Raw genomic sequence first — 26,617 nt, forward strand, 5'->3', positions numbered from 1 at the left:
CTACCTGTTAGATAAGATACTCTTCTATCTCTGGTGATCCCACTGCGCTATGAATGACCCAGTCTGCTGGGTCACTTTGGAGGACTACAGCTGTTTTACATAAATGAATTAAATTGTGCAAGTATAGACCTCGCATTTCTTGATCATTCAGTACAAAGAAAAATTACAGAAATGCATTCAGAAAATAATGTGACTGCATCACATTGTTCTTCCATCACTGTACACTTTCGGAGCTAAGGTATTTAAATTCAGAAATAGTGTTAATCCCGAAGTGGCCACTTCCCAGACAATCCTCTTCTGCTGTGCTTGTGATATCTCACAAAACTAATGGGAGAGGGATGTAGAAAGAAATAAGGAAAACTTGTGTTCATCTTATTGTTTTATTCACAAGCATATATATATATATATATATATATATATATATATATATGTATATATATATATATATATATTTTTTTTTTTATTGCTTTGAGGTTTTAAAAATAGTTGTTCCAGGTCCATGTTAGGCGTCCCAAGAAGCTCTACCTTTTCATATTCCGCGAAATATTCGTAGCATATTATCATGGGCACCCCAGCTTTGCACAATGCTGTTAACTGAAGTGCATGCGTATTTGGTCTGTGTCTTGCATGTTGTCCTTTTTGGTTTCCGTTAACGTCGTGCGGTGTGATGGGGCCTGTATGTAACTTACTTAACTCTTGGAAAAGGAAAGAAAGTTATGTTCGAAAAGTTGAGCTGTTTGCTTTGGCTGCTACTAACTAGGTGAGAGTATTGTAATAGCAACTAATAGGAGCATGTCACGATGCGGAATGTTATGCTTTAATGTGGAATTTTGCCCTGTGATTGCGGTTTCCTGGTTTTGATGGCTCATCCTCATTTTGTTGTACAGATCCAGTTTAGAGAGAAGGTACTATGGACTGCTATAACTCTCTTCATTTTCTTAGTATGTTGTCAGGTATGTAAACCAAATACTAATTAGATATCTATGAATTGTTGGAGGGTTTTGGTTGGTTAGAGTTTGAGAAACTTATTTTAGTTAAAACAATAAATACCATTTGAGCATTGTTATTTTTAATCTGACTTGGTGATGAAAATGGTTACCTTGTTCTAGTTTTTTTAGTAGTGGGTTTGAACATTTTTTCCTTTTTTTCTCTTAGCATGCAGTTAATAATCTTTACCCACTTTTTTCTTGAGATTTTTTTGTCTTCCTGATTTAAGATGGATTTTTGTATATTAATGTGTTACACCTTTGACATATACATTGCAAATGTATTTTCTGTTTTGTTTGCCTTTAATCATGTTGTAAGTAGCATGTATTGATTTAAAAATCCCCCAAAGTCAAATACTAGAACCCCAGTAATATGCTGTATAAGTTGATGAAATTCAGTGATGCGTTTAAATGATATTTTGCAGAGATTAAGTTCACAAAATGAGAATAAATGTGACCTGTCCATGTCATGGGATTGCCGTGTGGATTAAATTAGATAATTTAGGTGAAAGTTTTTTGAGGATTTTGAAAAGCTATTGAGATACATATAAGGAAATATAAAAAAAAAAAATTGTATTAGGAAGCAGTGGAGTACATTAAGTCCATAATCTGGGGAAAAGCTAAATATATTTTTTTGAAGAGTGAAATGATTTGATCATTAATATTTTACTACTGTATGTAGTTTAAAATTGTTTTGGGTGGTCAGGGAGAGAGAACTTTTTTAAAATATGGAAAAGTAGAAAAAATAATCTTATTTTTACCGCGTTTAACATCTTAGAAGTTCCCTTCCTCTCCATAAAAACAAAAAACAAAACACAAAACAAAAAAAAACCACACAACTTTACGAAGGTATAATTTATGTATGGTAAAATACACTCATTTCTTAAGTGTACATTTTGAAGTATTTTGACAAATGTATACACCCACATATCTAGTACCTCAGTGGATATAGAACATTCTGTCACTCCAGAAAGTTCTGTGTAATCTCCCTTAGTCAGTTTTAACCTCACCCCCAGTGTCAGGCAAGCGCCAATTTGCTTTCTGTACCTAGAATTTGATTCTTTTCTTTTCTTTTCTTTTCTTTTCTTTTGAATTTCACATAAGTGGAGTCATAGAGTGTTATTCCTCAGTGTCTGACTTCATCACTAGCTTTTTGAGGTTTGTCCATGTGTTTGGTGTACCAGTAATTCATCCCTGTTTCTGAGTAGTGTTCTGTTTCAGGACTATATCATGATTTGTTCATCTCTTGTTGGACATTTGGGTTTCCAAATTTTGGCTATAATAAAGTTGCTGTGAACAATCCTGTGCAAGACTGTGAATATTTCTTTTCCTTTTTCTTGGGTGAATACCTAGAAGTAGAATTGCTGGATTGTATGGCAATTATAGGTTCAGCTTTATAAGAAATTGTCAAACTTTTTTCTAAGTGGTTGTCCTGTTTTATATTTTCACCAGTTACGGATAGGAGTTCCATTTCTCTGCATCCTTGCCTACCCTTGATACTGTTCGGCAGTTCAGTACTAGTCCTCTAACGGGTAGGGTTTTAATTTGCATTGCCCTGATAAATGATGTTGAAGTTTTAATGTGCATTTCCCTGCTAAATGATATTGAGCAACTTTTTCATGTACTTATCAGGTGTTTAGCTTCTGTGAAGTATCTTTTTCAAATCTTGTGCCCATTGAAAATAATTACATTATTGTCCATTGAATTGTTTGCATTGTAAAATATTTTCTGGATTAAGTCCTTTCTCAGATGTATGTACTGTGAATATTTTCTCCTAGTCTATAGCTTGGCTCTTCATTTTCTTAATATCTTTTGAAGAGCAAACATCCTAAGTTTTGATCAAGTCCTTTGATGGTCCATGGTGTTTGTTTCTGAGAAATTTTTGCCTCTTCTAAGGTGGTGAAAATTTTCTCCTGTGTTCTTCTAAATATTTTACAGTTTTAGCTTGTATGCTTTGGTCTGTGATGTATTCCAAGTTAATTTTTGTATTAGGGCATAAGGTAAGGTTGGTATTCATTTTTTTTCTGTATAGATAGCAAGTTGTTGAAAGGCTGCCCATTCTTCATTGAATTACCTTGGCATCTTTGTTGAAAATCAGTTAGCCATATAAGCATGGATATATTTCTGTACTCTGTTCCGTTCCACTGATGTATATTCCATGATTGTTATGGTCAACCACACTGATTACTGTAGCTTTATATTAAGTCCTGTAATCAGGTCATAAAAATCCTCCAACTTTGTTTTTCCTTTTCAAAATGGTTTTTGGCTTAAGTAGGTTCTTCATATTTCCATATAGATTTTAGAGTCAGCTTTGTCAGTTGTTATACGAAAGCTTGCTGAGATTATGGTTTTATTGCTTTGACTCTATAGATAAGTTTAGAGAAAATTACCGTGTCGACAGTATTGAATCTTCTAATCCAAGAGTCAGCAAACGTTCTGTAAAGGGCTAGGTGGTAAATATTTTAAGCTTGGCAGCTAGAACCCAAGAACCATAAGAACTGTGTTGCTCAAAAACTGTGGCATTTCTCACGACTGTTTCATGCAGTAAATTAATTTATGCATTTTATATTACTGTATTATTTATTTTTTTCCCTACAGTATGATTGCACAGTTGCCAAGCTGTGTTTTTTGTCTTTCTCATGCTTGGGCAGTTCTGCTGGTGATTTCTTGATTCTTTTACCACTGAATCTCAGGTTTATTTTCCCCTCCCAGCCACAGTTAAAGGGCTTGGGGTCTCCTGTTCTACCCATTTTTCTTTGACCTGAGGGAATGGCGGGAGGGGTGATGAACCGTGAGAAGCGCAGCGAATGCTCCCTGCGCTCTGCTCTCTCTCTTCTCCTGGGTGGTTCTCACCATGCGACTGAGGAGGGCTCTGTTCGTTCCTAACCTCAGATCAGGTCCCTGTTTCCCAACTCAGGGCAGCCCTGTAATTGCCAGTTGGACCAGCAGAGAGCCCCACCGCTCACTTCTCTCATCCGTTTCTTCCCAGCTGCTGTTTCTACTCCCTTCTAACCAAAGGAGGCAAAAAAGATAAGGCTGTCCGTGCAGATTGCTGTTCTCCAGGTTTGGAATGTTGTGGGAATTGTGAGGAATCTCTTGCCTTCCATTGTGATGGTTGGAGCCGCCTTGGTGCTGAGTCTCTATCTACTTCTCAGTTGTCTATGGTTTTCTCGTGCCCGTGACCACTAGTGCTTCAAGTTTACGATTCTTTTCTTCTTTGGCTGTTTTACAGATTTTTTTTTTTCTTTTTCTTTTTCCTTAGCTTTTTTCAGTTGTATTAGCTTTTACTATTTTACACGTTTTAAAAAATCGTGTTTTCTTATGCACTGGGGAGGATATTGTGTAACTGAATTGCAGCTCACCACCTTAGCCCAGAAGTATTTTGCTTGGCTTTCCATTCCCACTGCCTTTGGAAATCCCTACTGCTAATTTTCTTTTGTCTACCTTATCGGTTGAGGGTTTTCATTAAAATATAGAAGGCTTCTCTGAAGTACTGTACTGTATCTTGTCAAGTTGAAACTGATTATTGTATGTAATTTAGGGCAAAATCCGGAACTTTGCAACTGTGATGGTCACAGAAAATAGCTCCTGTTGCTGCCCAAATACTGTTGTACGTAAACCTATAGCTATGGATTTTACTAAGAGGAATAAAATTAGACACTGAGTTTAATAATCCTGTTGACTACAGGAAAGGAGGGAATGCCCTTACTTAGGGGAGTTTGGCTCACTTTTTCTTGTTCAGTGTCCCACAATTTTTCTAATTGTGGAGGAAATGGCCATCTCCATCAGGTGCAGTTAAGGAAAGTAATTTGACTGATTGACCTCTTTCCACTTAGGGAATGTTGTGATGTAGACTGTCCTATAGTGTTAGTTTTAATACAATAACTTCCTTCCTCCCTGTTTCTCACGTTAGCTGAAGACCATCTGCAGCATTAGGGTACGCGTAAAATATCCATGCTTCTTGCTTCACCAGTTTTGCTTACCCAGCTAATAAATCCAGACATCTAGAGAGGTTTAGGTTGACCAGATGGGTCATTCACCATTGTTGGCAGCATCTTTTGGAACTTAAAAAAGAAAAGCAGCTTTATTATAAAGAAGGTTTTTGAGATTGGAAATGTATTTTTCTTTTGTGTCTGATCTCCACATGGGGAGGGGAGGGGTATGGCCTGGTGCTGTGTCCTAAACATTGGTCATATAATACAAAACGTTCTGAAGTTAAGAATTTATTTTGTTTTCTGATTAAAAATTAAAACGCACTCACTATAGAAAACTTGACCAATGCTGAAAAGAATAAAGTCAACCATAATCCTACCCCTACAGATTAGTATTCTTCAAGATTGTAAATATTTACACTTAGTTTTATCTTCTGAACATATTTTATAGTGTTGAACTTTTATTCATACAATTCCGCACCTTTCTTTTTATCCCGGGGTTTCTCCGCAATGGCGCTGAATTTTAGGCCAGTCAGTTCTTCGTTGTGGGGGCACTGCAGGATGTTAGCACCCCTGACCCCTACCCACTAGATGCCAGTAGCATCCCCCTTCAAGTTGTAACAGTTGTCTTCAGATAGCGCCAAATGTCCCCTGGGAGGTAAAATTGCCCCAGGTTGATAACAGTGTCATACTTACTGTTGCAAAATAAGCACTTCTGTATGCTATTATAAGCTGCTTTAAGTATAAGTTTCAGTGGCTGAATAATATTCCACTGTATGTATAATCCTCAGTCTTACATTGGGAGTGTGACTGTGGCTGTTCTTAGTACCCATAGCTTAGCAAAATTATTTTATGACTAGGTAGATATATCCTATAATTTATAGGTTGTGGTATTTTTTAAAAATATTTATTATTGGGGTGCCTGGGTGGCGCAGTCGGTTAAGCGTCCGACTTCAGCCAGGTCACGATCTCGCGGTCCGTGAGTTCGAGCCCCACGTTGGGCTCTGGGCTGATGGCTCGGAGCCTGGAGCCTGTTTCCGATTCTGTGTCTCCCTCTCTCTCTGCCCCTCCCCCGTTCATGCTCTGTCTCTCTCTGTCCCAAAAATCAATAAAAAACGTTGAAAAAAAAAATTAAAAAAAATATATTTATTATTAAAAAATTTTCTTTAATGTTTATTTATTTTTGAGAGAGAGACAGAGAGGGAGAGGGGAAGGGCCAGAGAGAAAGGGAGACAAAGAATCTGAAGCAGGCTCCAGGCTCCATGCTGTCAGCACAGAGCCAGTGCAGGGCTCAAACTCATGAACCACGAGATCGTGACCTGAGCCAAGGCTCAGGATCATGACTGAGCCACCCAGGCGCCTGGAAATGTTTCTTTATTTCTTTTGAGAGAGAGAGAGACAGAGAGAGAGAAAATGAGCAGAAGAGGGGCAGAGAGAATCCCAAGCAGGCTCTGTGCTGTCATCACAGAGCCCGATGTGGTGCTTGATCTCACTACTGTGAGATCATGACCTGAGCTGAAATCAAGAGTTGGACGCTTAACTGAGTGAGCCACCCAGGTGCCCTGGTAGGAGTATATATTTTTTTTAATTGTAAAACACACATAACATAAAATTTACCATCTTAACTATTTTTTTAAATACCTTATTTATTTACTCTTGAGACAGCACGCGAGCAGGGGAGGGGCAGAGAGAAGGGGACAAAGGATCCGGAGTGGGCTCTGCCCTGACAGCCCAGAGCCTGCTGGTGGGTCTCGAACTTGTGAACCACAAGATCATGACCTGAGCTGAAGTTGGACGTTTAGCCAACTGAGCCACCCAAGCGCCCCCACCGTCTTAACTATTTTTAAGTGTACAGTTCAGTAGTGTTAAGTGCATTTACGTTGTTTTGCAACAAATCTTCATCCTGCTAGGTATTTTTACTAGTAGATTGCTATAAGTAGTGATTTCTGTTTTTTTTATTTTTGTTAAAAAAACTTTGCCTTTAGGTACACTTGTTTTGTTATAGAACATGGGAAGTAACGGTTTTTTTTTTTTAAGTATTGCAAATATTAAGTAATTGAACTATGAATTAAGTTCCAACTTAATTGACATAATTCATTTTTAGAAACTGTTTTATGTAATGTTATAGATACCACTATTTGGAATCATGTCATCAGATTCTGCAGATCCTTTCTACTGGATGAGAGTTATTCTTGCATCCAACAGAGGTATGGACTTCTGCTTTTGCCTCCATGCTCGTTAGTACCGACATCAGATAGATGGGACAATGTGGAAACAACTATTTTGTTGTCTACAGGGGTGGGGAGCATATGGTAAAAGAAACTCATTGCCTAAGAGAAGAGACCAACACATAAATACTTACAAAACTCCATGTATTGTAATAATAGAAGTATGTATGGAGTGTAGATGTACAACGGAGAACAGAAGGATAGTGCCGGCTGGAGCTTTGGTTCTCCATCCTTTTATGGGTCATGTTTCCTTTGAGAATCTAATTAAATTTAAGTATACTCTCCTGAGAAAAATTCGTATACACTCACACACACGTTTTGCATAAAATCTCAGGAGATTCACAGACCATCCAAAGTCTGCCCTTGGGTTTTGTGTGGGACTCAATGGCCCTGATCTGCAGTGTCAGAGAGCAGACAGTGCCGGAATGGCATTTGAATTGGAACTTAGTGTGTGGATTCATGGGAGAGGGAAGCCTGAGCTAACAGCACATGTGTGTAAGGCAGTGGCTAAAGAGATAGGTAGGGGCTGGATTATGAAGGGTTTCGTTGGTAATTTTTTTAGATTAAAATAGTAATATTGGTTAATTATTTTAAAATGCACCAGAATTTGTATAGTTAAAAAAATTTTTTTTAAACGTTTATTCTTTTTTGAGAGAGAGCATGCATAAGCGGGGGAGGGGGGCAGAGAGAGAGGGAGACAGAGAAGCAGAAGCAGGCTCCACTCTGTCAGCGCAAAGCCTGATGTGGGGCTCGAACCCGTGAACCGTGAGATTATGACCTGAGCCAAAGTCAGATGTTCCACCAAGCCATCCAGGCGCCCCAAAATTTGAATATCGTTTTATATAAAGCTGAAAATGAAAGTCTTGCATGTCAAGGTTGACCCCTGGGAAGGTAATGGATTGGTGAATATCTATCCAGACCTTTTCTCTGCATATACACTCACATATGTAAATTTATATTTAGTTAACCCTTGAACAACATGGGTTTGAACCATGTGGGTCTACTTCTACATGGATTTTTTTTGGTAAATACGGTGCAGTGCTGTAAATTTGTTTTCTGTTCCTTATGACAGTCTTCATAACATTTTCTTTTCTCTAGCTTATTTAATTATAAAAACACAGTATATGATACATATAAAATATGTTTTTTTTAAATTTTTTTATAAAATTTTTTTTTTTTTAACGTTTTATTTATTTTTGAGACAGAGAGAGACATAGCATGAACGGGGGAGGGGCAGAGAGAGAGGGAGACACAGAATCGGAAGCAGGCTCCAGACTCTGAGCCATCAGCCCAGAGCCCGACACGGGGCTCGAACTCACAGACTGCGAGATGGTGACCTGAGCCGAAGTCGGACGCTTAACCGACTGAGCCACCCAGGCGCCCCGATATAAAATATGTTTTAATTGACTGTTGATGTTATTGATAAGGCTTTCGGTCAACAGTAGGCTATTAAGTTTTTGGGCAGTCAGAAGTTATATGTGGATTTTTGACTGTGTGGGGCGTCAGTGTCTCTAACCCCTACATTGTTCAAGGGCCAACTGTACTTTTTCTTTTAAGCTAAAAATAAGATAAACTATGTCACTATTCTATTACTTTAGCGTGTTGACTTAGTATTTTGGACGAGGTATTTCATTTAATGGCCATATACCATTCCAGTAGATGGATATGCCATAATTTTTTTCAAATTATTCAGGTATTTATTGAGTTCTTAACTGTGTGCCAAACTTTGTGCCAGGTGCCGAGATTAGAGATGTGGTCATGACAATGTCCCTGTTGTCATGGAGTTTATAGTACGCTGTTTGGGGACGTAGCTTCTACATGAAGTATATTTTGGGCGAGGGGAGAGACATTTGAGCAGAGACCTACAGGACATGATATGGAAGGCCATGTGAAGATCTGGGGAAGGAACATTCTAGGGAATAGCGTGTGCCAAGGCCCTGAGATGGGGGTGTGTTTAATGTGTTCAAGGAACGATGAGGAGTCACTGTGGCTGGAAGAAAATAAGGAAAGGAGTAATGTGGTTGCAGATGAGTCCAAGAGCCAGATTATAAATGGCTTTGTAGACAAATGAAGGAGTGTTTCAAGTGTGATTCCAGGCCACTAGGGTCCTCTTGAGTCTCACATTTAGTGTTTTCCCTGCTTTTGTATCATAACCGGTGTTACCTTGACACAATCACTGTTATGCTCTGTCCTGTAATTTTTTAATACAATTGATTTCTAGGAGTTTAACTGTTTGCAAGATATATACACCTACATTTTTGATAGATAGTGCTAAATTATCTTCCAAACGATTTGTATTTTGTGCACTCAGCAGTTGTATATGAGAATGACATCTTAGTCTTTGGAAGTTGGACATGTAAAAATTGGTATCTGTTACGTAATTTGTATTTCTTTATGTATTGGTGACCTTGAACATCATTTTATATATATATATTTTTTTAATTTTTTTTTTCAACGTTTTTTTTTTTTTTTTTAATTTATTTTTGGGACAGAGAGAGACAGAGCATGAACGGGTGAGGGGCAGAGAGAGAGGGAGACACAGAATCGGAAACAGGCTCCAGGCTCCGAGCCATCAGCCCAGAGCCCAACGCGGGGCTCGAACTCACGGACCGCGAGATCGTGACCTGGCTGAAGTCGGACGCTTAACCGACTGCGCCACCCAGGCGCCCCAGAACATCATTTTATATTTTTATTGAAGATTTGAATTTTTTCTGAGTGGCCTTGTTTAAAGTAAGAGAAAATTTACTAGTTCAAACACAGAAATGGAATTTATTAGAAGGATAACTGTTTTATTTTTTGGAATCCAGAGGAGGTAAAAGAACTAAGCCTGGCCGGGGAGAGAGACTCAGCAGCAGAGACTGGGAACCTTCTTTTGGGGAATTAGCGCCCCAGATTCCTGGTTCTTTGGTTCGTAGCTCAAAATTCCAAACTCCAACATTATACCATGCTCTGTCAGCTTTGGTTAGAGTTTCAGGGTTATGTAGTTGAGATGTGGGCGCTGGGGTCCCTCCTGTACTGTCAGTATTTCCTGAGAAAGAGCATCGTTGGGAGCAGCCATACTGTGTTTCTCTTTGTCCTTTTTAAAATTTTTTTCTGTTGGCTTGTTCCTTTTTAATTGATTTGTAAGAACCCTTTGCATATTGGAGATAAGAACTCTTTGTCATTTGTGTTTGAATATTTTTCTTTTAACTTTTCTGCCTTTTTTTTTTTTCTTTCAACTTTTACGCAGTGTTTTGCCACATGGATTTTTCATGGCTATATCTAACCAGGGGGTCTGATTTTTTTTTATTGTGGGTTCTAGGTTTGTTTGTCAGGCTTAGGAAAGCTTTTTCCTTTCCAAGATGACAAGTATACTCACTTCTAGTCTTTTTGTTATTTGTCTCTTATGGTCACATTTTCTATACATCAGGCCTTTATTTTGAAATAAGTCATGAGGTAAGAAATGCAGGCATGATTTTTTATAGATGGCCAGTCACTTGGTAAGGTCCATTTGTCCTTTTCCCTACTGATTTGAGGTGCCATATTTCCTGTGTGAAATTGTCATCAAAGTTTGACTGGATTTATTTTGGACTGCATCCTTTTGACAGTTACAGATTTTTGTGATTTGACTTAAAAAAAAATGTTTACCTTCCTACCTATTTCTCTAGCTAGTGGTTTTAACAGCAGGGAATGTTGTTACCTTTTACTGTTGAAGAAGTATTTGAGAAGACATAAAGAATCTTTCTAGAATGGGATCTTTTCTCATATTAAGGGTACCTTTTGAGGATTTATAAAAGCCAGGATTTAAGGTAACAAAACAACCAGTGGAAACCTATTCTTGGTGCTGTAGAATTATTTAGTTCTACATGTTATCTTACACACTGGGCGTATTTGGTTTTCTTATTTTTCACTGTAAGTACAAAACGTGTTTTCTGTAAAGAAAAACTGAAAAAAAATCAAGAGAGGCAAGAAGAAGGAGATAAAAATTATCTATAATCTCACTGGGTAAAAATAAATCATATCTTAGCAACCATATCAGGAAACTATTTTTCCACTTAAGTATTAACTGAAACCAAACTGTAATACTATTTTCCAGATGTTTTTTTGCTACCCAGTAGATCACAAACATTTTTCATGCCACTAAATATTCTACAACATTGATTTAGATGACACTTTATGTAATTTTAGATTTTGAATTAGAAGAGTCACAAATACTCTTTTTTTTAAAGTTTTTTTATTGTTTTTTTTTTTTTAATGTGTATTTATTTTTGAGACACAGAGAGGGGGAGGGAGGAAGGGAGGGACAGACAGACAGAGAGACAGAGAATGACTTGGGGGGCTAGGTCAGAGAGAGAGAGGGAGACACAGAACCCAAAGCAGGCTCCAGGCTCTGAGCTGTCAGCACAGAGCCTGACATGGGGCTTGAACTCATGAACTGTGAGATCTGACCTGAGCCAAAGTCGGACCCTCAGCCGACTGAGCCACCCAGGTACCCTAGCCTTTTTTTTTTTTTTTGTTAAGTTTATTTTAAGAGAGAAAGAGTGCACATGTGCACATGTTCGTGTAGGGGAGGGGCAGAGACAGGGAGAAAGAATCTCCAGCTGGCTCTGTGCTACTGAGACCCACATGGGGGGTTGAACTCACCAACCATGAGATCATGACCTGAGCCAAAATCCAGAGTCAGTCACTTAAATGACTGAGCCACCCAGGTGCCCCAGAGTCACAAATATTCTTAAATATCATTTTTTATTAATTTGGTATTTAATTTTCAGGCTTGGTATGTAACTTCTTATTTTGCATTAAAGTAAAACGTTCATTGTAAGTTTTAAAAATAATGGTTTGAGGGGCGCCTGGGTGGCTTAGTCAGTTGAGTATCTGACTTCGGCTCAGGTCATGATCTCATAGTTTGTGAGTTCGTGCCCCGTGTCGGGCTCTGTGCTGACAGCTTGGAGCCTGGAGCCTGCTTCGGATTCTGTGTCTCCCTCTCTCCGCCCCTTCCCTGCTCATATTCTGTCTGTCTCTGTCTCTCAAAGATGAATAAACGTTTAAAAAATAAATAAATAAATAAAATAAAAAATAAATCTTCCAAGAGTTCTTTCACATTTTAAGTTTAGACTTTACAGAAATTTACATTTTTATGGTATAGTAATTTTATTTCAGTCAATTGTTGCAAGGTTGTGTTAATAAATGAGAGGTTTTTTTTGTTTTTTTGGTTTTTGGCAGTTAATGTTTAAAGGATGAAAATCTGCCTGTTAACATTTGAGCGTGTATTTCAATAGACATAATTAAGGACTGCATCACTTTTAAATTAATCTGCATTGAGTATAGTAAAGATTATTTGCTTCCTTCTTTCTCCTTTGCAGGAACTTTAATGGAATTGGGTATCTCCCCGATTGTAACATCTGGTTTGATTATGCAGCTGCTGGCTGGAGCCAAAATCATTGAAGTTGGAGACACACCCAAAGACAGAGCTCTGTTCAATGGAGCCCAGAAACGTGAGCTATTAATGCAGTTAGAGTCTTTACCAAATTTGAGAATTTTGTGGTAAAGATATTTTTCTAGTCTTTTTTTGTCTTTGGTTGTAAGCATGTACTCCTTTCCCCCCAATTTTCATCAGTATTTGGTATGATCATTACCATTGGGCAAGCCATTGTGTATGTCATGACGGGCATGTATGGGGACCCTGCTGAAATGGGTGCTGGCATCTGTCTCCTTATCATTATTCAGGTAAGAAAGCCAATTTTTCATTTGCAGATAACAAAGCAGTTTGATTTCTTTTTTCTTTTCTAGCACTTCTTTAGATGACTGAACATTAATTTTCTTACTTTTGTATTATCTAATTATAAGATTTTGATTATTGAAGTGACCCATGTAAATTGTATTGATGTAAAAACTAAAATTTATTATGATAGCCTCATAGCTGCATTGGATAAAGAATTACGGATCAACTGTATTTCACTGTTTCTTAGATGCACATTTTTTACTTTCTGATGTCTCTGAAGCCAGGATGTTTTCTCAGAGCTGATGGTACTTCATGGTTGCTGTCAGGCAGGCAGCAGTGGTGATGGTAATCATCGCCTGCGTGTGTGCGTCCTCTGGTTGGGGCTGTTCACATGGTCGTTACATCAGTTGCGTGCATCGTTGATGTAACATGTTTTTGAGTTTAGTTGCTGTTTAAAATGTCTTCAAAAGCCTATGATTTATTATGGAACAGTCACTATGGGCACAAAGGCACAGAGCAAGCTAGATGATAAAATCTGTGGTTAGGTGTAAAGTAACTTTTCTTATAAGTAGAAAATAAAAATTTTGATAAGCTATTGTGTCATAGTTTAATTGACAGTATTTTTTTCTCTTAGTGGTACACAGAATAATGGCATTACAAATAACATCTCAGCAGTAAAATACATGAGCCCACATATATATATTCCCTGGATTTTTAAAATAAACCCTTTGGTACTGAATTTTTATTTTTATTTTTTACTTTTTGGAATTGAATTTTTAAAGGCCAACATAATTTTCCTTCTAAATATCTTAAAGTGTGTCAAATTTAGAAGATATTTCTCTAATGTGCAGTCCTTAAAAGTCATTTAGATAAGCTACTCACGAATGGATTGTACTTTTCTAGAATAATTACGGGATTTTGAAAAGAAGTTTGAGAAGCTAAAAATAGCATTTGGAGTCTTGATTATTTTGGAAATGCCTCTTCTTGCTCTCTCTATGGAATTAGTATTCATTAGGAACATTTTTTTTTTAAAGGACACCATTTGCCTTCCTCTGTTTTCTTTATTTTTTCTTTTCTTTTTTTTTTTTTTTAGTTTATTTATTTTGAGAGCGAGAGATTGAGAGAACCAGTGGGGGAAGGGCAGAGAGAGAGAGGAGGACAGAAGATCCGAAGTAGGCTCTGTGCTGACAACAGAGAGCCTGATGCAGGGATCAAACTCATAAACTGTGAAATCATGACTTGAGCTGAAGTTGGATGCTTAACCAACTGAACCACTCAGGCATGCCTAGGAACATTTTTTAATGGCCAAAGGATCAAGGTTAGAAGTAAATACAACTAAAATACCAACTTATTAATATATACATTGAGAAAGAGGATCATTTCAGACTGGCATGGTTGACCATTATTTTTTAATGAGAAACGTTACATAGAAGCAAATCAAAATAAGATCGTTTAGTAAGTCTGATTGAGAACAAGGAGAATTAGATTGTTCAAGTATATTTATTGGCATCATTAACAACAGGGAGGGATCTTCTCACTAGATGGAAATATCTTGTCTTTTGACCAGGGGAGGAAATTTTAATGGACTATCAGTGTCTTTGGTAGGTTTCTGAGCCCTAGTGAGCTCTCATTTGGTATAAGGTAGAATTTTTTAGAATGACGTTATCATTATTTCTCCGTTTTAAAAACACTTGGTTGGCAAATTTATAACCTTTGAGAATTAGAGGCAGAAGAGTTAGAATGGCTTGGGAGAGAAGATCCTCTCAAAAGTGATTTTGTTGTCAGTGGTCAGGATCTCTTCACATGCTTTTGGCATTGTTGAGAATACTGATACATCACTCGTTGCCATCTTCCGTTTCTTTATGGCCTTTGCTTTATGCAGTCCATAGTTGAGAATAACCCTGATTTTTACATGACAGTCAGAATTGGTACCTAACTCTTAGAACATTATGCTCCAGTAAAAATTTTTCTAGTATTTTAGTAAAGCTATTTTTAGATTCTTTTTTTTTTTAATTTTTTTAAACGTTTATTATTGAGAGACAGACACAGAGCATGAGCAGGGAAGGGGTAGAGAGAGGGGGAGACACAGACTCTGAAGCAGGCTCCAGGCTCTGAGCTGTCAGTACAGAGCCCAGTGCAGGGCTCGAACTCACAAATTGTGAGATCATGACCTGAGCCAAAGTCGGTTGCCTAACCAACTGAACCACCCAGGCGCCCCTATTTTTAGATTCTTAAAAAAATTTTTTTTAACGTTTATTTATTTTTGAGACAGAGACAGAGCATGAACAGGGGAGGGGCAGAGAGAATCGGAAGCAGGCTCCAGGCTCTGAGCCATCAGCCCAGAGCCCGACGCGGGGCTCGAACTCACAGACCGCGAGATGGTGACCTGAGCTGAAGTTGACGCTTAACCGACTGAGCCACCCAGGCGCCCCTTAAAAATTTTTTTTAAAATGTTTCTGTTTATTTTTGAGAGCAGAGCACAAGTTGGGGAGGGGCAGAAAGAGAGTGAGACACAGAATCTGAAGCAGGCTCCAGGCTCTGAGCTGTCAGCACAGAGCCTGATGTAGGGCTCGAACCCAGGAACTGCGAGATCATGACCTGAGCTGAAGTGGGATGCTTAACTGACTGAGCCACCCAAGCACCCTAGGATACTTTTGGATTCTTAACCTCATCTGACCAGTTCTAGATTGAAATAACTTCTGTGGAGTCATTATGAATTTGAATTTGAGATAAAATGGAGTTAAGCTATTTTAGTTTTTTTTCCAGTATCAGAAGTCAAGGAATAGTAATATTCCAGGAGTGAATACATGGATATATACTTTTTTTAACATAAATTCTGAGATTGAGTCTTCCGGTGTTAATGTAGAGAGAAATTTGTCTTGTTTGATCATAGATGGTAGTGCGTCTTTTAAGGCATTGCTAGCATTGCAAATGTGTGGATATGCTGAGGAGATATGATTGGAGCAGTGTGGTTCACCTAGAAGCAGATTTTGAAAACCGTTTGCATGCAGTTGTGTAAGGTGTTTCTCACCTTAATTATTCTTATTTCATTCACGGTCATGTCTTTAGTGAGTTTTGAAATCTAAGTAGCGGCTCTCGGTTAAAATAAAAGAATAGAAACCGTCAGTGTGCATGGCACATAGGAAAGGGAAGTGTTTCATCACACTAAATGTGTGTGCCTGTGTGTGTGCATGTGCACATGCATGAGCAGAGTTGAAATGTAGAGTTATTTTTAAAGTCTACTTTATTTGTAAAGTCTACGGTAGAGACTTACACATATGGTGCGTTCTGCGAGAGCATGCACGTAGCGCTCACTTTCTGTCACCGTTCTAGTCAGTGAGGTGCTGTAACTTCCTGGTTTCTCATCACCCTCAGAGGCATACTTATACTTTTTACGATCTTTATCTTACTCCTTTGATTATAGAAACTGTCTCTCATTTAGGATTCTCTAGAATTCCTTTCTCCAGTTAGAAAAATAAGAGTTTGATTTTCACGGGATACATGTGGAATCACTCTGTAGTCTGATGGTCATTGGTCTGAACGGTGGGTTTGGAGAATTAAAGGTGTTTCAGACTGACAGTGACTCTGGACAGGTCATTTAATCAGAAGCCCATGCTGAGACTTTTTGGTGGGCTGATACATTGTGGACAGCTCTTATTCCCTGCATTGGGTTGGGTTTCTGATTGCGAGTATTTATTTACTTATTACATAATTGTGGTCAAACTAAAAGCTCAGTAGTAAGTCCTAACTTCTCTTTTATCTTGTCAAAGTGGTAAACTTGGTTTTCAAACAGTAAAGGATTCATGAGCTCTCTTAGAAGTTTGAAGAATTGTACCTTTTTCCGGTCCTTTGAAAGGCAAACTAAAAGACTGTAAATAGACAATGTAGGCTGTGTCCAAGGACTGAAATGACAGTTAAGGAAAAAAAACCCTGCAGAAGGTAAGCATACTTAAAATGGCGTATGTGTATGGTAGTTGTTTGCTCTCTCTCCTAACCGGGGATGTTGGGTAAACTGAGTAAATACTCGGGTGGGAGGCTTCAGAGCTGGGAAGAGTGGAAGTGGTATTTCCTCACTTATGTAGGATGGTGTTTTTAAAATGGGGACAGGTGTGAGGTTGGGGGCATAGAAGCATTTTTTTCTTCCCCTCTTGATCAGGTTACTGAAGTTCAGGGAAGGCGTCATGACTGCGGAGGTCACTTGCAAGGCTTTGGATTATTTTTAATTGATGCATGCTTTTACAGAAATGTCTTCTCCAAGAGAAACATTAAGAATTTTCAGTTTCACATAAACTAAAGTTAGTATGCTTTTATTTTTTAAAAAATGAGGAGCTTGAGAACCTGGCAAATCCTTGTCTTCACATTTACATTCAGTCTTTGCCACTGTATGTATAGAATGCATTTTTTACACAGTTATAATCTGTGCATATTAATTTGTGCTCTTTTTGACTTACTCTGTATGTATTAGAGTTGATCCTTGAACAGTACAGGGGCTGGGGTGCTGACAATAAAGTAAGCTAGAGAAAAAATGTTACTGAGAAAATCGTAAGGAAGAGAATGCATTTATAGTGCTGCAGTGTATTTATAAAAAAAAAAAAATCTGCGTATACATGGTCCTGTGTAGTTCAAACCCATGTTGTTCAAGGGTCAACTGTATGTATAACATCTATAAAGTATTACATACAGTAGCTTTAAAAAGGTGTCAACGTAGTGCATGTACTTCTCCTTTAATGGCAGTATACAATTGCACCTCATTACTATACCTTATTTCATTTGGTCTTTCACTTACTTGGAATGTTTTCAGTTTCTTGCTGTCCTAAATTCAACAACTTGAACATTTTTGTTCCAGTGTGCTTTTCAATAGGCCTTATGTAAACATTGTAAGAGAAACTATTCAGATGGTTTATAAATATGCTTTAAAGGTTGAAATGTCTGCTTTATAATGTAACGATATTTCCACCCCTCTGATTGGCAGAACTGACTTCTGTCTGAACTAAAGAGGGGTTGAAAAGATGCAGAGTAGTAACAGCGATACTGCAAAAGTTAGGTTTTAAATTTACAAATGCCCGTACTTTGAAAGTAGTCAATGGTGTTCATCTTCCCCTTTCTTGAGTTGATTCTTGCTTCAGCTTACTTGCATTTCTTTCCCCACAGTTGTTTGTTGCTGGTTTGATTGTGCTGCTGTTAGATGAGCTGCTACAGAAGGGTTACGGCTTGGGGTCTGGTATTTCCCTCTTTATTGCCACCAACATCTGTGAAACCATTGTCTGGAAGGCCTTTAGTCCCACTACTATTAACACTGGCAGAGGTACATTGCACAGTGTCTGCGACTGCACGAGTTTTGCTGGATGTGTGCTGGAAAGTAACCTGTCTCGGAGCAGGACATGCCTGTAGACATCCTGGTTTGCCCTCCCAGGGGACCACTGATGCTGATTGCTCAAGAGTTAAGCAGCAGAGATTTGTGGAGTATGAAATACTACTTCAAAAAGAACAATAACTAAATTTTAGCCTCTGCTCATTGAAAATTTCAGTGATTGCAAACAGCTTTTCAAAAATGTTTTTTGCTTAAGTCATTGCTGCCGAAGTCATTGATTTGACCGATTTCCGCATTCCTAGGGGGATAAAAAGGTAGTGGATTAAGATTTTTCAAATGAAAAAACTATTACATATTGTATGAGGGAGCACTAATACTTTTGCTGCTCTTCTACTTGGCTTTGTAATAGCAACTGAATTTTGAAGTGATTCGTTCTGTCTTTCCTTTTCCCCATTTCCATTTCTCTCAGATGCCATCCACGGTTCATAGTGGTTAACATCTAAACTGATCCCAGCCTTAGGAAAATAGCAGTGATGGTTTGTTAATATTCTTGGTAAAACAAATTTAAAAGCAAGCACGATAGAGTAACACATACCTTTTGATTCTGACATCTTTGCTTTGCTGCTGCTTCCCCCTAGCCCCACCTAAAAATAGTCCCCTTCCCTAAAGTAAAGGAGAGGCAAATCATTATGACCTAAATATTTGCTTAGGTTTATTCTACTTTGGCTGTTTTCATGAGGAACAGTCTCTTGAGAAAACTTGAGATTTGTGCTAAAAAAGATACATTTGCCTCAACGATGTTGCTATTTTTAGAAGCCCCACACATGGCTGTGTTAAAGAGTAAACATTGGTGAATTATTTTGACTCCTATTTTCTGCCATGTACTGGAGTTTCAAGGTTATTTGTTTGCTTCTGGGACAACTTTGGGTAACGAGTCTACAGTCAATTTCTATCTTCATTTATCAGGTACGGAGTTTGAGGGTGCAGTCATAGCTCTCTTTCATTTACTGGCCACCAGGACAGACAAAGTCCGAGCTCTAAGGGAGGCTTTCTACCGGCAGAACTTACCCAACCTCATGAACCTCATTGCTACAGTTTTTGTATTTGCCGTTGTCATATATTTTCAGGTAAGTCTTTCTTCACCGAAATACGTGGGATGTGGACTTTTGTTTAGCTTTTAAAGAAAAGCATGCCATTTGAAATGTTAGTATCTAACAAGTAGAGTTGCAGAATCTAGTCAAGCACATGATTCTGTTCTTGGACTCCAAGGTGCAAAATGTTTGTGGTTACCGCCTAGAACAGGATTTCCGTTTCTGTGTGCCCTGTGGAAGGGAAAACGTTAGCACGGCCTTTTCATACTCCCCGCTGTGGTGGTCCCGTCTGCCGTCTGTTTGTTCTTTATTTGATGTGTCCAGTTCCTCTTACTTCCTCTTCCTTTCATTTTTTAGGGATTTCGTGTTGACTTGCCCATCAAGTCGGCCCGGTATCGAGGACAGTACAGTAGCTATCCCATCAAGCTCTTCTACACCTCGAACATTCCCATTATTCTCCAGTCGGCCTTAGTGTCAAACCTGTATGTTATTTCCCAGATGCTGTCTGTTCGATTTAGTGGCAACTTTTTGGTAAATTTACTAGGACAGTGGGCTGTGAGTATTTTCTTATTTATTCTAAACATTTAAATTTATTGTAATTTGCATTTCATGGTTGTATTTTTAGTCGAAAGAGATGAGCCAAAATTGAAACAGTTGCTGTAGCATTTTCACATTCACTGACCTGTAGCAGAATTTGTCATTTATTTGGAAGGAGTGATGAGTGTGGCAAAAACTAAGATTGGCCAGGTTCTTTGTGTTAATTTACTGCCTAGGAAGTATTTTCACATCTCCCTGGAGGGACCTCAAGGTTAAAATCACAGCTGCTCTCATGAAAGCGGTTTTCTGTTTTGTTAACTTACTCTGCTGTTATCTAGAATGTTTTTTAAGGAAGCTATTTGCTGACTGTATGTGGGGTACTGAGATCTCCTGTTTCACCCCCATTTTTCACGGCCTGAGTGGCAATAAACTAGTTGTGATGAACTGGGCTGGAGATAGGCACGTGATTATTGGCCTGAGGAGAGAACAGAGTTACTAGAAATAGAATCCAGCACTCTCTGACTTCCCATTTTAGATCCTGTCAGCATAGCTTTTTTCTAAAGAGGCCCAGCCATGTTGTTACTGGAGTGCAAGTTCTTGTCGGATTGAATTTTGAGTGATTTAAATTCTGTCATATGACCACGGAGTACTTTTCCCCCTTACAACTATAGAATTGAAGGAGACTCTGAGCCTTTATTCTTTTACAGAACATGTAACTGTGGAATTAGTATTTCACCAACTACCTTATTTCTGAAATGTGCTCATTCTACGCATTTATCTTAATATGCTAGCTTTTCCATTGTAAGTTATAGTGACATATCTTTCTGCTTCTAATGGTCATTTTTTTTTTAAATTTAAAGTTTAACAGGGCAAGACAGCAACTCTTGAGTGTTAGTTGAAGGAAATAGGATTCTCTTTATCTATAGTACTCTTTGTCCATTCATGTAACAGAAATGTGATTATCTATGATGAGGGAAGATGTGGTCCCTCCCCTTGCAAGCTAATAGTCCAGCAATAATTATGACTATGGTAATTTCATAGCAATAAATGCATTGAGTGGTTGTATATAGACTGTGTTGTGGTCTAACGAAGATTCTTTTTAATGAGATAATTACTGGGAAATTGAATTTGTCTATAAACAGTGCTTTTGATTGGGGATTAGTGATTCTAGGGGCACAGTAAAGAAATCATTTTGAAATGTATATTCAGGAAGCAGACATTTTCATCCTTGCGGCCAGAAATTGCTTTCTACCCCATATACCCCAGAACATACGCTGTACCCAGTTCTGTTACTATAAAAATTCTTAAATGTTTGGATAAATACCCTCTTACAAATATTTACTAAAAGACTATTTCTTAAAATATGCAAAAACATATAAAGTTTAGGCAGCGAGTTGTTTGTTGTCTGTCAGTATTTCAGTTAATTGTATTCTTCATGGAATGCTATGAAGTGAAAGAATATGTTGCATGGTCTTGTATACTGCAGAAAGTTTCAGATTCTAAATGTAATCAGAGGTTGCCTGTAAATGGAACCATTTTAGGAAGAGAAGGAGGATTTTTTTTGTAGAGGTATTATAATGTTGGTTTTTAGAAGATCACTCTTCTGTTAATAATATATTCACAGTGTCTTTTATGTAAAAGATGCTCACTATATAATTTTGAAGGAGTGAAAATATCAGACACCGAAGTAAGTCTTTAAGTTACATAGGATCATTAGCTGTAGGTGCTTTGAGCTTATAACATTGTCATAATTGTTGAGGAGTTTGAAAAGTCATAAAAATGTATCTTGACCAGTTGGGTTGACCATTTGCCCTTATTGTTCTTGTCCTGTAGGATGTCAGTGGGGGAGGACCTGCTCGTTCTTACCCAGTGGGAGGCCTTTGTTACTATCTTTCTCCTCCGGAGTCCATGGGTGCCATATTTGAGGATCCTGTCCATGTGGTTGTTTACATCATCTTCATGTTGGGATCATGTGCATTCTTTTCTAAGACGTGGATAGAGGTGTCTGGTTCCTCAGCCAAAGATGTAGGTATTTGTTTTATATGAAAATAAACATTTTTACTTTTTAGCTGTCAAAAAATGGTAATTGGAATTCTCTTAATTACTTTTGTAATTTAAACTTTAAGTCATATGTTCGTAATGAGGTAATGTCACCCGTAGGGGATTAAAAACCGATATCTGAAAGTGGAAAAATTTTTAGAGTTTTACAATGGTTTGTGACCCTCCAAAGCTTAACCTTACCCAACAAATTCTTGTTCCTTAGTATTTAATTTCTGTTCAGGGAGGTGATATGTAAAAAAGATTGAGAAACCATGGTTTAGTATGTGGGTACTAGGTGGTTGCACAGCAGTGAGCCTCAGGTGTAATGGTAATGGTACGGCCGCACCTGCTTCAGGGTTCTTGTATTTATTGATGTGTGGAAAGCACTTCCCACAGAACCTTGAAGGTAGCAAACAGTGAAATATTTAGAGTTTGATTAAAAAAAAATTTTTTTAATGTTTATTTTTTGTTTGTTTTTTGTTTTTTTTAAATTTTTTTAATGTGAAATTTATTGTCGAATTGGATTCCATACAACACCCAGTACTCATCCCAAAAGGTGCCCTCCTCAATACCCATTATCCACCCTCCCCCCCACCCCCCATCAACCCTCAGTTTGTTCTCAGTTTTTAACAGTCTCTTATGCTTTGGCTCTCTCCCTCTCTAACCTCTTTTTTTTTTTTTTTTCCTTCCCCTCCCCCATACACTTCTGTTAAGTTTCTCAGGATCCACATAAGAGTGAAAACATATGGTATCTGTCTTTCTCTGTATGACTTATTTCACTTAGTGTAACACTTTCCAGTTCCATCCACGTTGCTACAATAGGCCAGATTTCATTCTTTCTCATTGCCACGTAGTATTCCATTGTGTATATAAACCACAATTTCTTTATCCATTCGTCAGTTGATGGACATTTAGGCTCTTTCCATAATTTGGCTATTGTTGAGAGTGCTGCTGTAAACATTGGGGTACGAGTGCCCCTATGCATCAGCACTCTTGTATCCCTTGGGTAAATTCCTAGCAGTGCTATTGCTGGGTCATAGGGTAGGTCTATTTTTAATTTTTTGAGGAACGTTCACGCTGTTTTCCAGAGCAGCCACACCAGTTTGCATTCCCACCAACAGTGCAAGAGGGTTCCTGTTTCTCCACGTCCTCGCCAGTGTCTATAGTCTCCTGATTTGTTCATTTTAGCCACTCTGACTGGCGTGAGGTGATATCTGAGTGTGGTTTTGATTTGTATTTCCCTGATGAGGAGTGACGTTGAGCATCTTTTCATGTGCCTGTTGGCCATCTGGATGTCTTCTTTAGAGAAGTGTCTATTCATGTGTTCTGCCCATTTCTTCACTGGATTATTTGTTTTTCAGGTGTGGAGTTTGGTGAGCTCTTCATAGATTTTGGATAGTAGCCCTTTGTCCGATATGTCATTTGCAAATATCTTTTCCCATTCCGTTCGTTGCCTTTTAGTTTTGTTGATTGTTTCCTTTGCTGTGCAGAAGCTTTTTATCTTCATGAGGTCCCAATAGTTCATTGTTGCTTTTAATTCCCTTGCCCTTGGGGATGTATTAAGTAAGAAATTGCTGCGGCTGAGGTCAGAGAGGTTTTTTCCTGCTTTCTCCTTTAGGGTTTTGATGGTTTCCTGTCTCACATTCAGGTCCTTTATCCATTTTGAGTTTGTTTTTGTGAATGGTGTAAGAAAGTGGTCTAGTTTCATCCTTCTGCATGTTGCTGTCCAGTTCTCCCAGCACCATTTGTTAAAGAGACTGTCTTTTTTCCATTGGATATTCTTTCCTGCTTTGTCAAAGGTTAGTTGGCCATACGTTTGTGGGTCTAGTTCTGGGGTTTCTATTCTATTCCATTGGTCTGTGTGTCTGTTTTTGTGCCAATACCATTCTGTCTTGATGATTACAGCTTTGTAGTAAAGGCTAAAGTCTGGGATTGTGATGCCTCCCGCTTTGGTCTTCTTCTTCAAAATTACTTTGGCTATTTGGGGCCTTTTGTGGTTCCGTATGAATTTTAGGATTGCTTGTTCTAGCTTTGAGAGGAATGCTGGTGCAATTTTGATTGGGATTGCATCGAATGTGTAGATAGCTTTGGGTAGTGTTGACATTTTAACAATATTTATTCTTCCAATCCATGAGCACGGAATGTTTTTCCATTTCTTTATATCTTCTTCAATTTCCTTCATAAGCTTTCTGTAGTTTTCAGCATACACCTCTTTTACATCTTTGCTTAGGTTTATTCCTAGGTATTTTATGCTTCTTGGTGCAATTGTGAATGGGATCAGTTTCTTTATTTGTCTTTCTGTTGCTTCATTATTAGTGTATAAGAATGCAACTGATTTCTGTGCATTGATTTTGTATCCTGCGACTTTGCTGAATTCATGTATCAGTTCTAGCAGACTTTTGGTGGAGTCTTTTGGATTTTCCACGTAGAGTATCACGTATCTGCAAAAAGTGAAAGCTTAACTTCATCTTTGCCAATTTTGATGCCTTTGATTTCCTTTTGTTGTCTGCTGATGCTAGAACTTCCAACACTATGTTAAACAACAGCGGTGAGAGTGGACATCCCTGTCATGTTCCTGATCTCAGGGGGAAAGCTCTCAGTTTTTCCCCATTGAGGATGATATTAGCTGTCAGCTTTTCATAAATGGCTTTTATGATGTTTAAGTATGTTCCTTCTATCCCGACTTTCTTGAGGGTTTTTATTAAGAAAGGATGCTGAATTTTATTAAAGGATGCTTTTTCTGCATCAGTTGACAGGATCATATGGTTCTTTTCTTTTATTAATGTGATGTATCACATTGATTGATTTGCGAATGTTGAACCAGCCTTGCAGCCCAGGAATGAATCCCACTTGATCATGGTGAGTAATTCTTTTCGTATGCTGTTGAATTCAATTTGCTAGTATCTTACTGAGAATTTTTGCATCCATATTCATCAGGGATATTGGCCTGTAGTTCTCTTTTTTTACTGGGTCTCTGTCTGGTTTAGGAATCAAAGTCATGCTGGCTTCATAGAAGGAATCTGGAAGTTTTCCTTCCATTCTATTTTTTAGAATAGCTTGAGAAGGATAGGTATTATTTCTGCTTTAAATGTCTGGTAGAATTCCTCTGGGAAGCCATCTGGTCCTGGACTCTTAAATGTTGGGAGATTTTTGATAACTGAATCAATTTCTTCGTTGGTTATGGGTCTGTTCAAGCTTTCTATTTCTTCCTGTTTGAGTTTTGGGAGTGTGTGGGTATTTAGGAATTTGTCCATTTCTTCCAGGTTGTCCAGTTTGTTGGCATATAATTTTTCATAGTATTCCCTGATAATTGCTTGTATTTCTGAGTGATTGGTTGTAATAATTCCATTTTCATTCATGGTTTTATCTATTTGGGTCATCTCCCTTTTCTTTTTGAGAAGCCTGGCTAGAGGTTTATCAATTTTATTTTTTGAAAAAACCAACTCTTGGTTTCATTGATCTGCTCTACAGTTTTTTTAGAGTCTATATTGTTTATTTCTGCTCTGATCTTTATTATTTCTCTTCTTCTGCTGGGTTTGGGGTGTCTTTGCTGTTCTTCTCTATTTCCTTTAGGTGCACTGTTAGATTTTGTATTTGGGATTTTTCTTGTTTCTTGAGATAGGCCTGGATTGCAATGCATTTTCCTCTCAGGACTGCCTTCGCCGCATCCCAAAGCGTTTGGATTGTTGGATTTTCATTTTCATTTGTTTCCACATATTTCTTAATTTCTTCTCTAATTGCCTGGTTGACCCATTCATTCTTTACTAGGGTGTTCTTTAACCTCCATGCTTTTGGAGGTTTTCCAGACTTTTTCCTGTGGTTGATTTCAAGCTTCATAGCATTGTGGTCTGAAAGTGTGCATGGTATGATCTCAATTCTTGTATACTTATGAAGGGCTGTTTTGTGACCCAGTATGTGATCTATCTTGGAGAATGTTCCATGTGCACTGGAGAAGAAGTATATTCTGTTGCTTTGGGATGCAGAGTTCTAAATGTATCTGTCAAGTCCATCTGATCCAATGTATCATTTAGGGCCCTTGTTTCTTTATTGACCATGTGTCTAGATGATCTATCCATTGTTGTAAGTGGAGTATTAAAGTCCCCTGCAATTACCACATTCTTATCAATAAGGTTGCTTATGTTTGTAATTGTTTTATATATTTGGGGCCTCCCGTATTCAGTGCCTAGACATTTATAATTGTTAGCTCTTCCTGATGGATAGACTCTGTAATTATAATGTCCTTCTTCATCTCCTGTTACAGCCTTTAATTTAAAGTCTAGTTTGTCTGATAAGGCTACTCCAGCTTTCTTTTGACTTCCAGTAGCATGATAGATAGTTCTCCACCCCCTCACTTTCAATCTGAATGTGTCCTTAGGTCTAAAATGAGTCTCTTGTAGACAGCAAATAGATGGGTCTTGTTTTTTTATCCATTCTGATACCATATGTCTTTTGGTTGGAGCATTTAGTCCATTTACATTCAGTGTTATTATAGAAAGATATGGGTTTAGAGTTATTGTGATGTCTGTAGGTTTCATGCTTGTAGTGATGTCTCTGGTACCTTGTCTCACAGGATCCCCCTTAGGATCTCTTGTAGGGCTGGTTTGGTGGTGATGAATTCCTTCAGTTTTTGTTTGTTTGGGAAAACTTTTCTCTCTCCTTTTATTCTGAATGACAGACTTGCTGGATAAAGGATTCTCAGCTGCATATTTTTTCTGTTGATCACATTGAAGATTTCCTGCCATTCCTTTCTGGCCTGCCAAGTTTCAGTAGATAGGTCTGCTATTACCCTTA

At 38.1% G+C, this 26,617-nt stretch overlaps 1 protein-coding gene across 4 annotated transcripts in view; it reads left to right on the plus strand.

Moving 5' to 3' along the window:
• SEC61A2 (SEC61 translocon subunit alpha 2) overlaps nucleotides 1–26,617 on the plus strand; it is a 34,962-nt gene that overhangs the window by 2,512 nt on the left and 5,833 nt on the right. The window contains exons 3-10 of one of the 4 annotated variants that reach the window (XM_049626842.1): nucleotides 888–953; nucleotides 7,047–7,125; nucleotides 12,489–12,620; nucleotides 12,743–12,852; nucleotides 17,999–18,152; nucleotides 19,125–19,285; nucleotides 19,607–19,804; nucleotides 21,620–21,811. In XM_049626842.1, coding sequence (XP_049482799.1) covers nucleotides 888–953; nucleotides 7,047–7,125; nucleotides 12,489–12,620; nucleotides 12,743–12,852; nucleotides 17,999–18,152; nucleotides 19,125–19,285; nucleotides 19,607–19,804; nucleotides 21,620–21,811 — 1,092 coding nt within the window. The remainder of the gene's footprint in view (nucleotides 1–887; nucleotides 954–7,046; nucleotides 7,126–12,488; nucleotides 12,621–12,742; nucleotides 12,853–17,998; nucleotides 18,153–19,124; nucleotides 19,286–19,606; nucleotides 19,805–21,619; nucleotides 21,812–26,617) is intronic. The other 3 variants (XM_049626844.1, XM_049626843.1, XM_049626845.1) reach the window with 3 other exon arrangements.

Source organism: Panthera uncia, chromosome B4, assembly GCF_023721935.1.
Source record: "Panthera uncia isolate 11264 chromosome B4, Puncia_PCG_1.0, whole genome shotgun sequence".
In the NCBI taxonomy this organism is placed as follows: domain Eukaryota; kingdom Metazoa; phylum Chordata; class Mammalia; order Carnivora; family Felidae; genus Panthera; species Panthera uncia.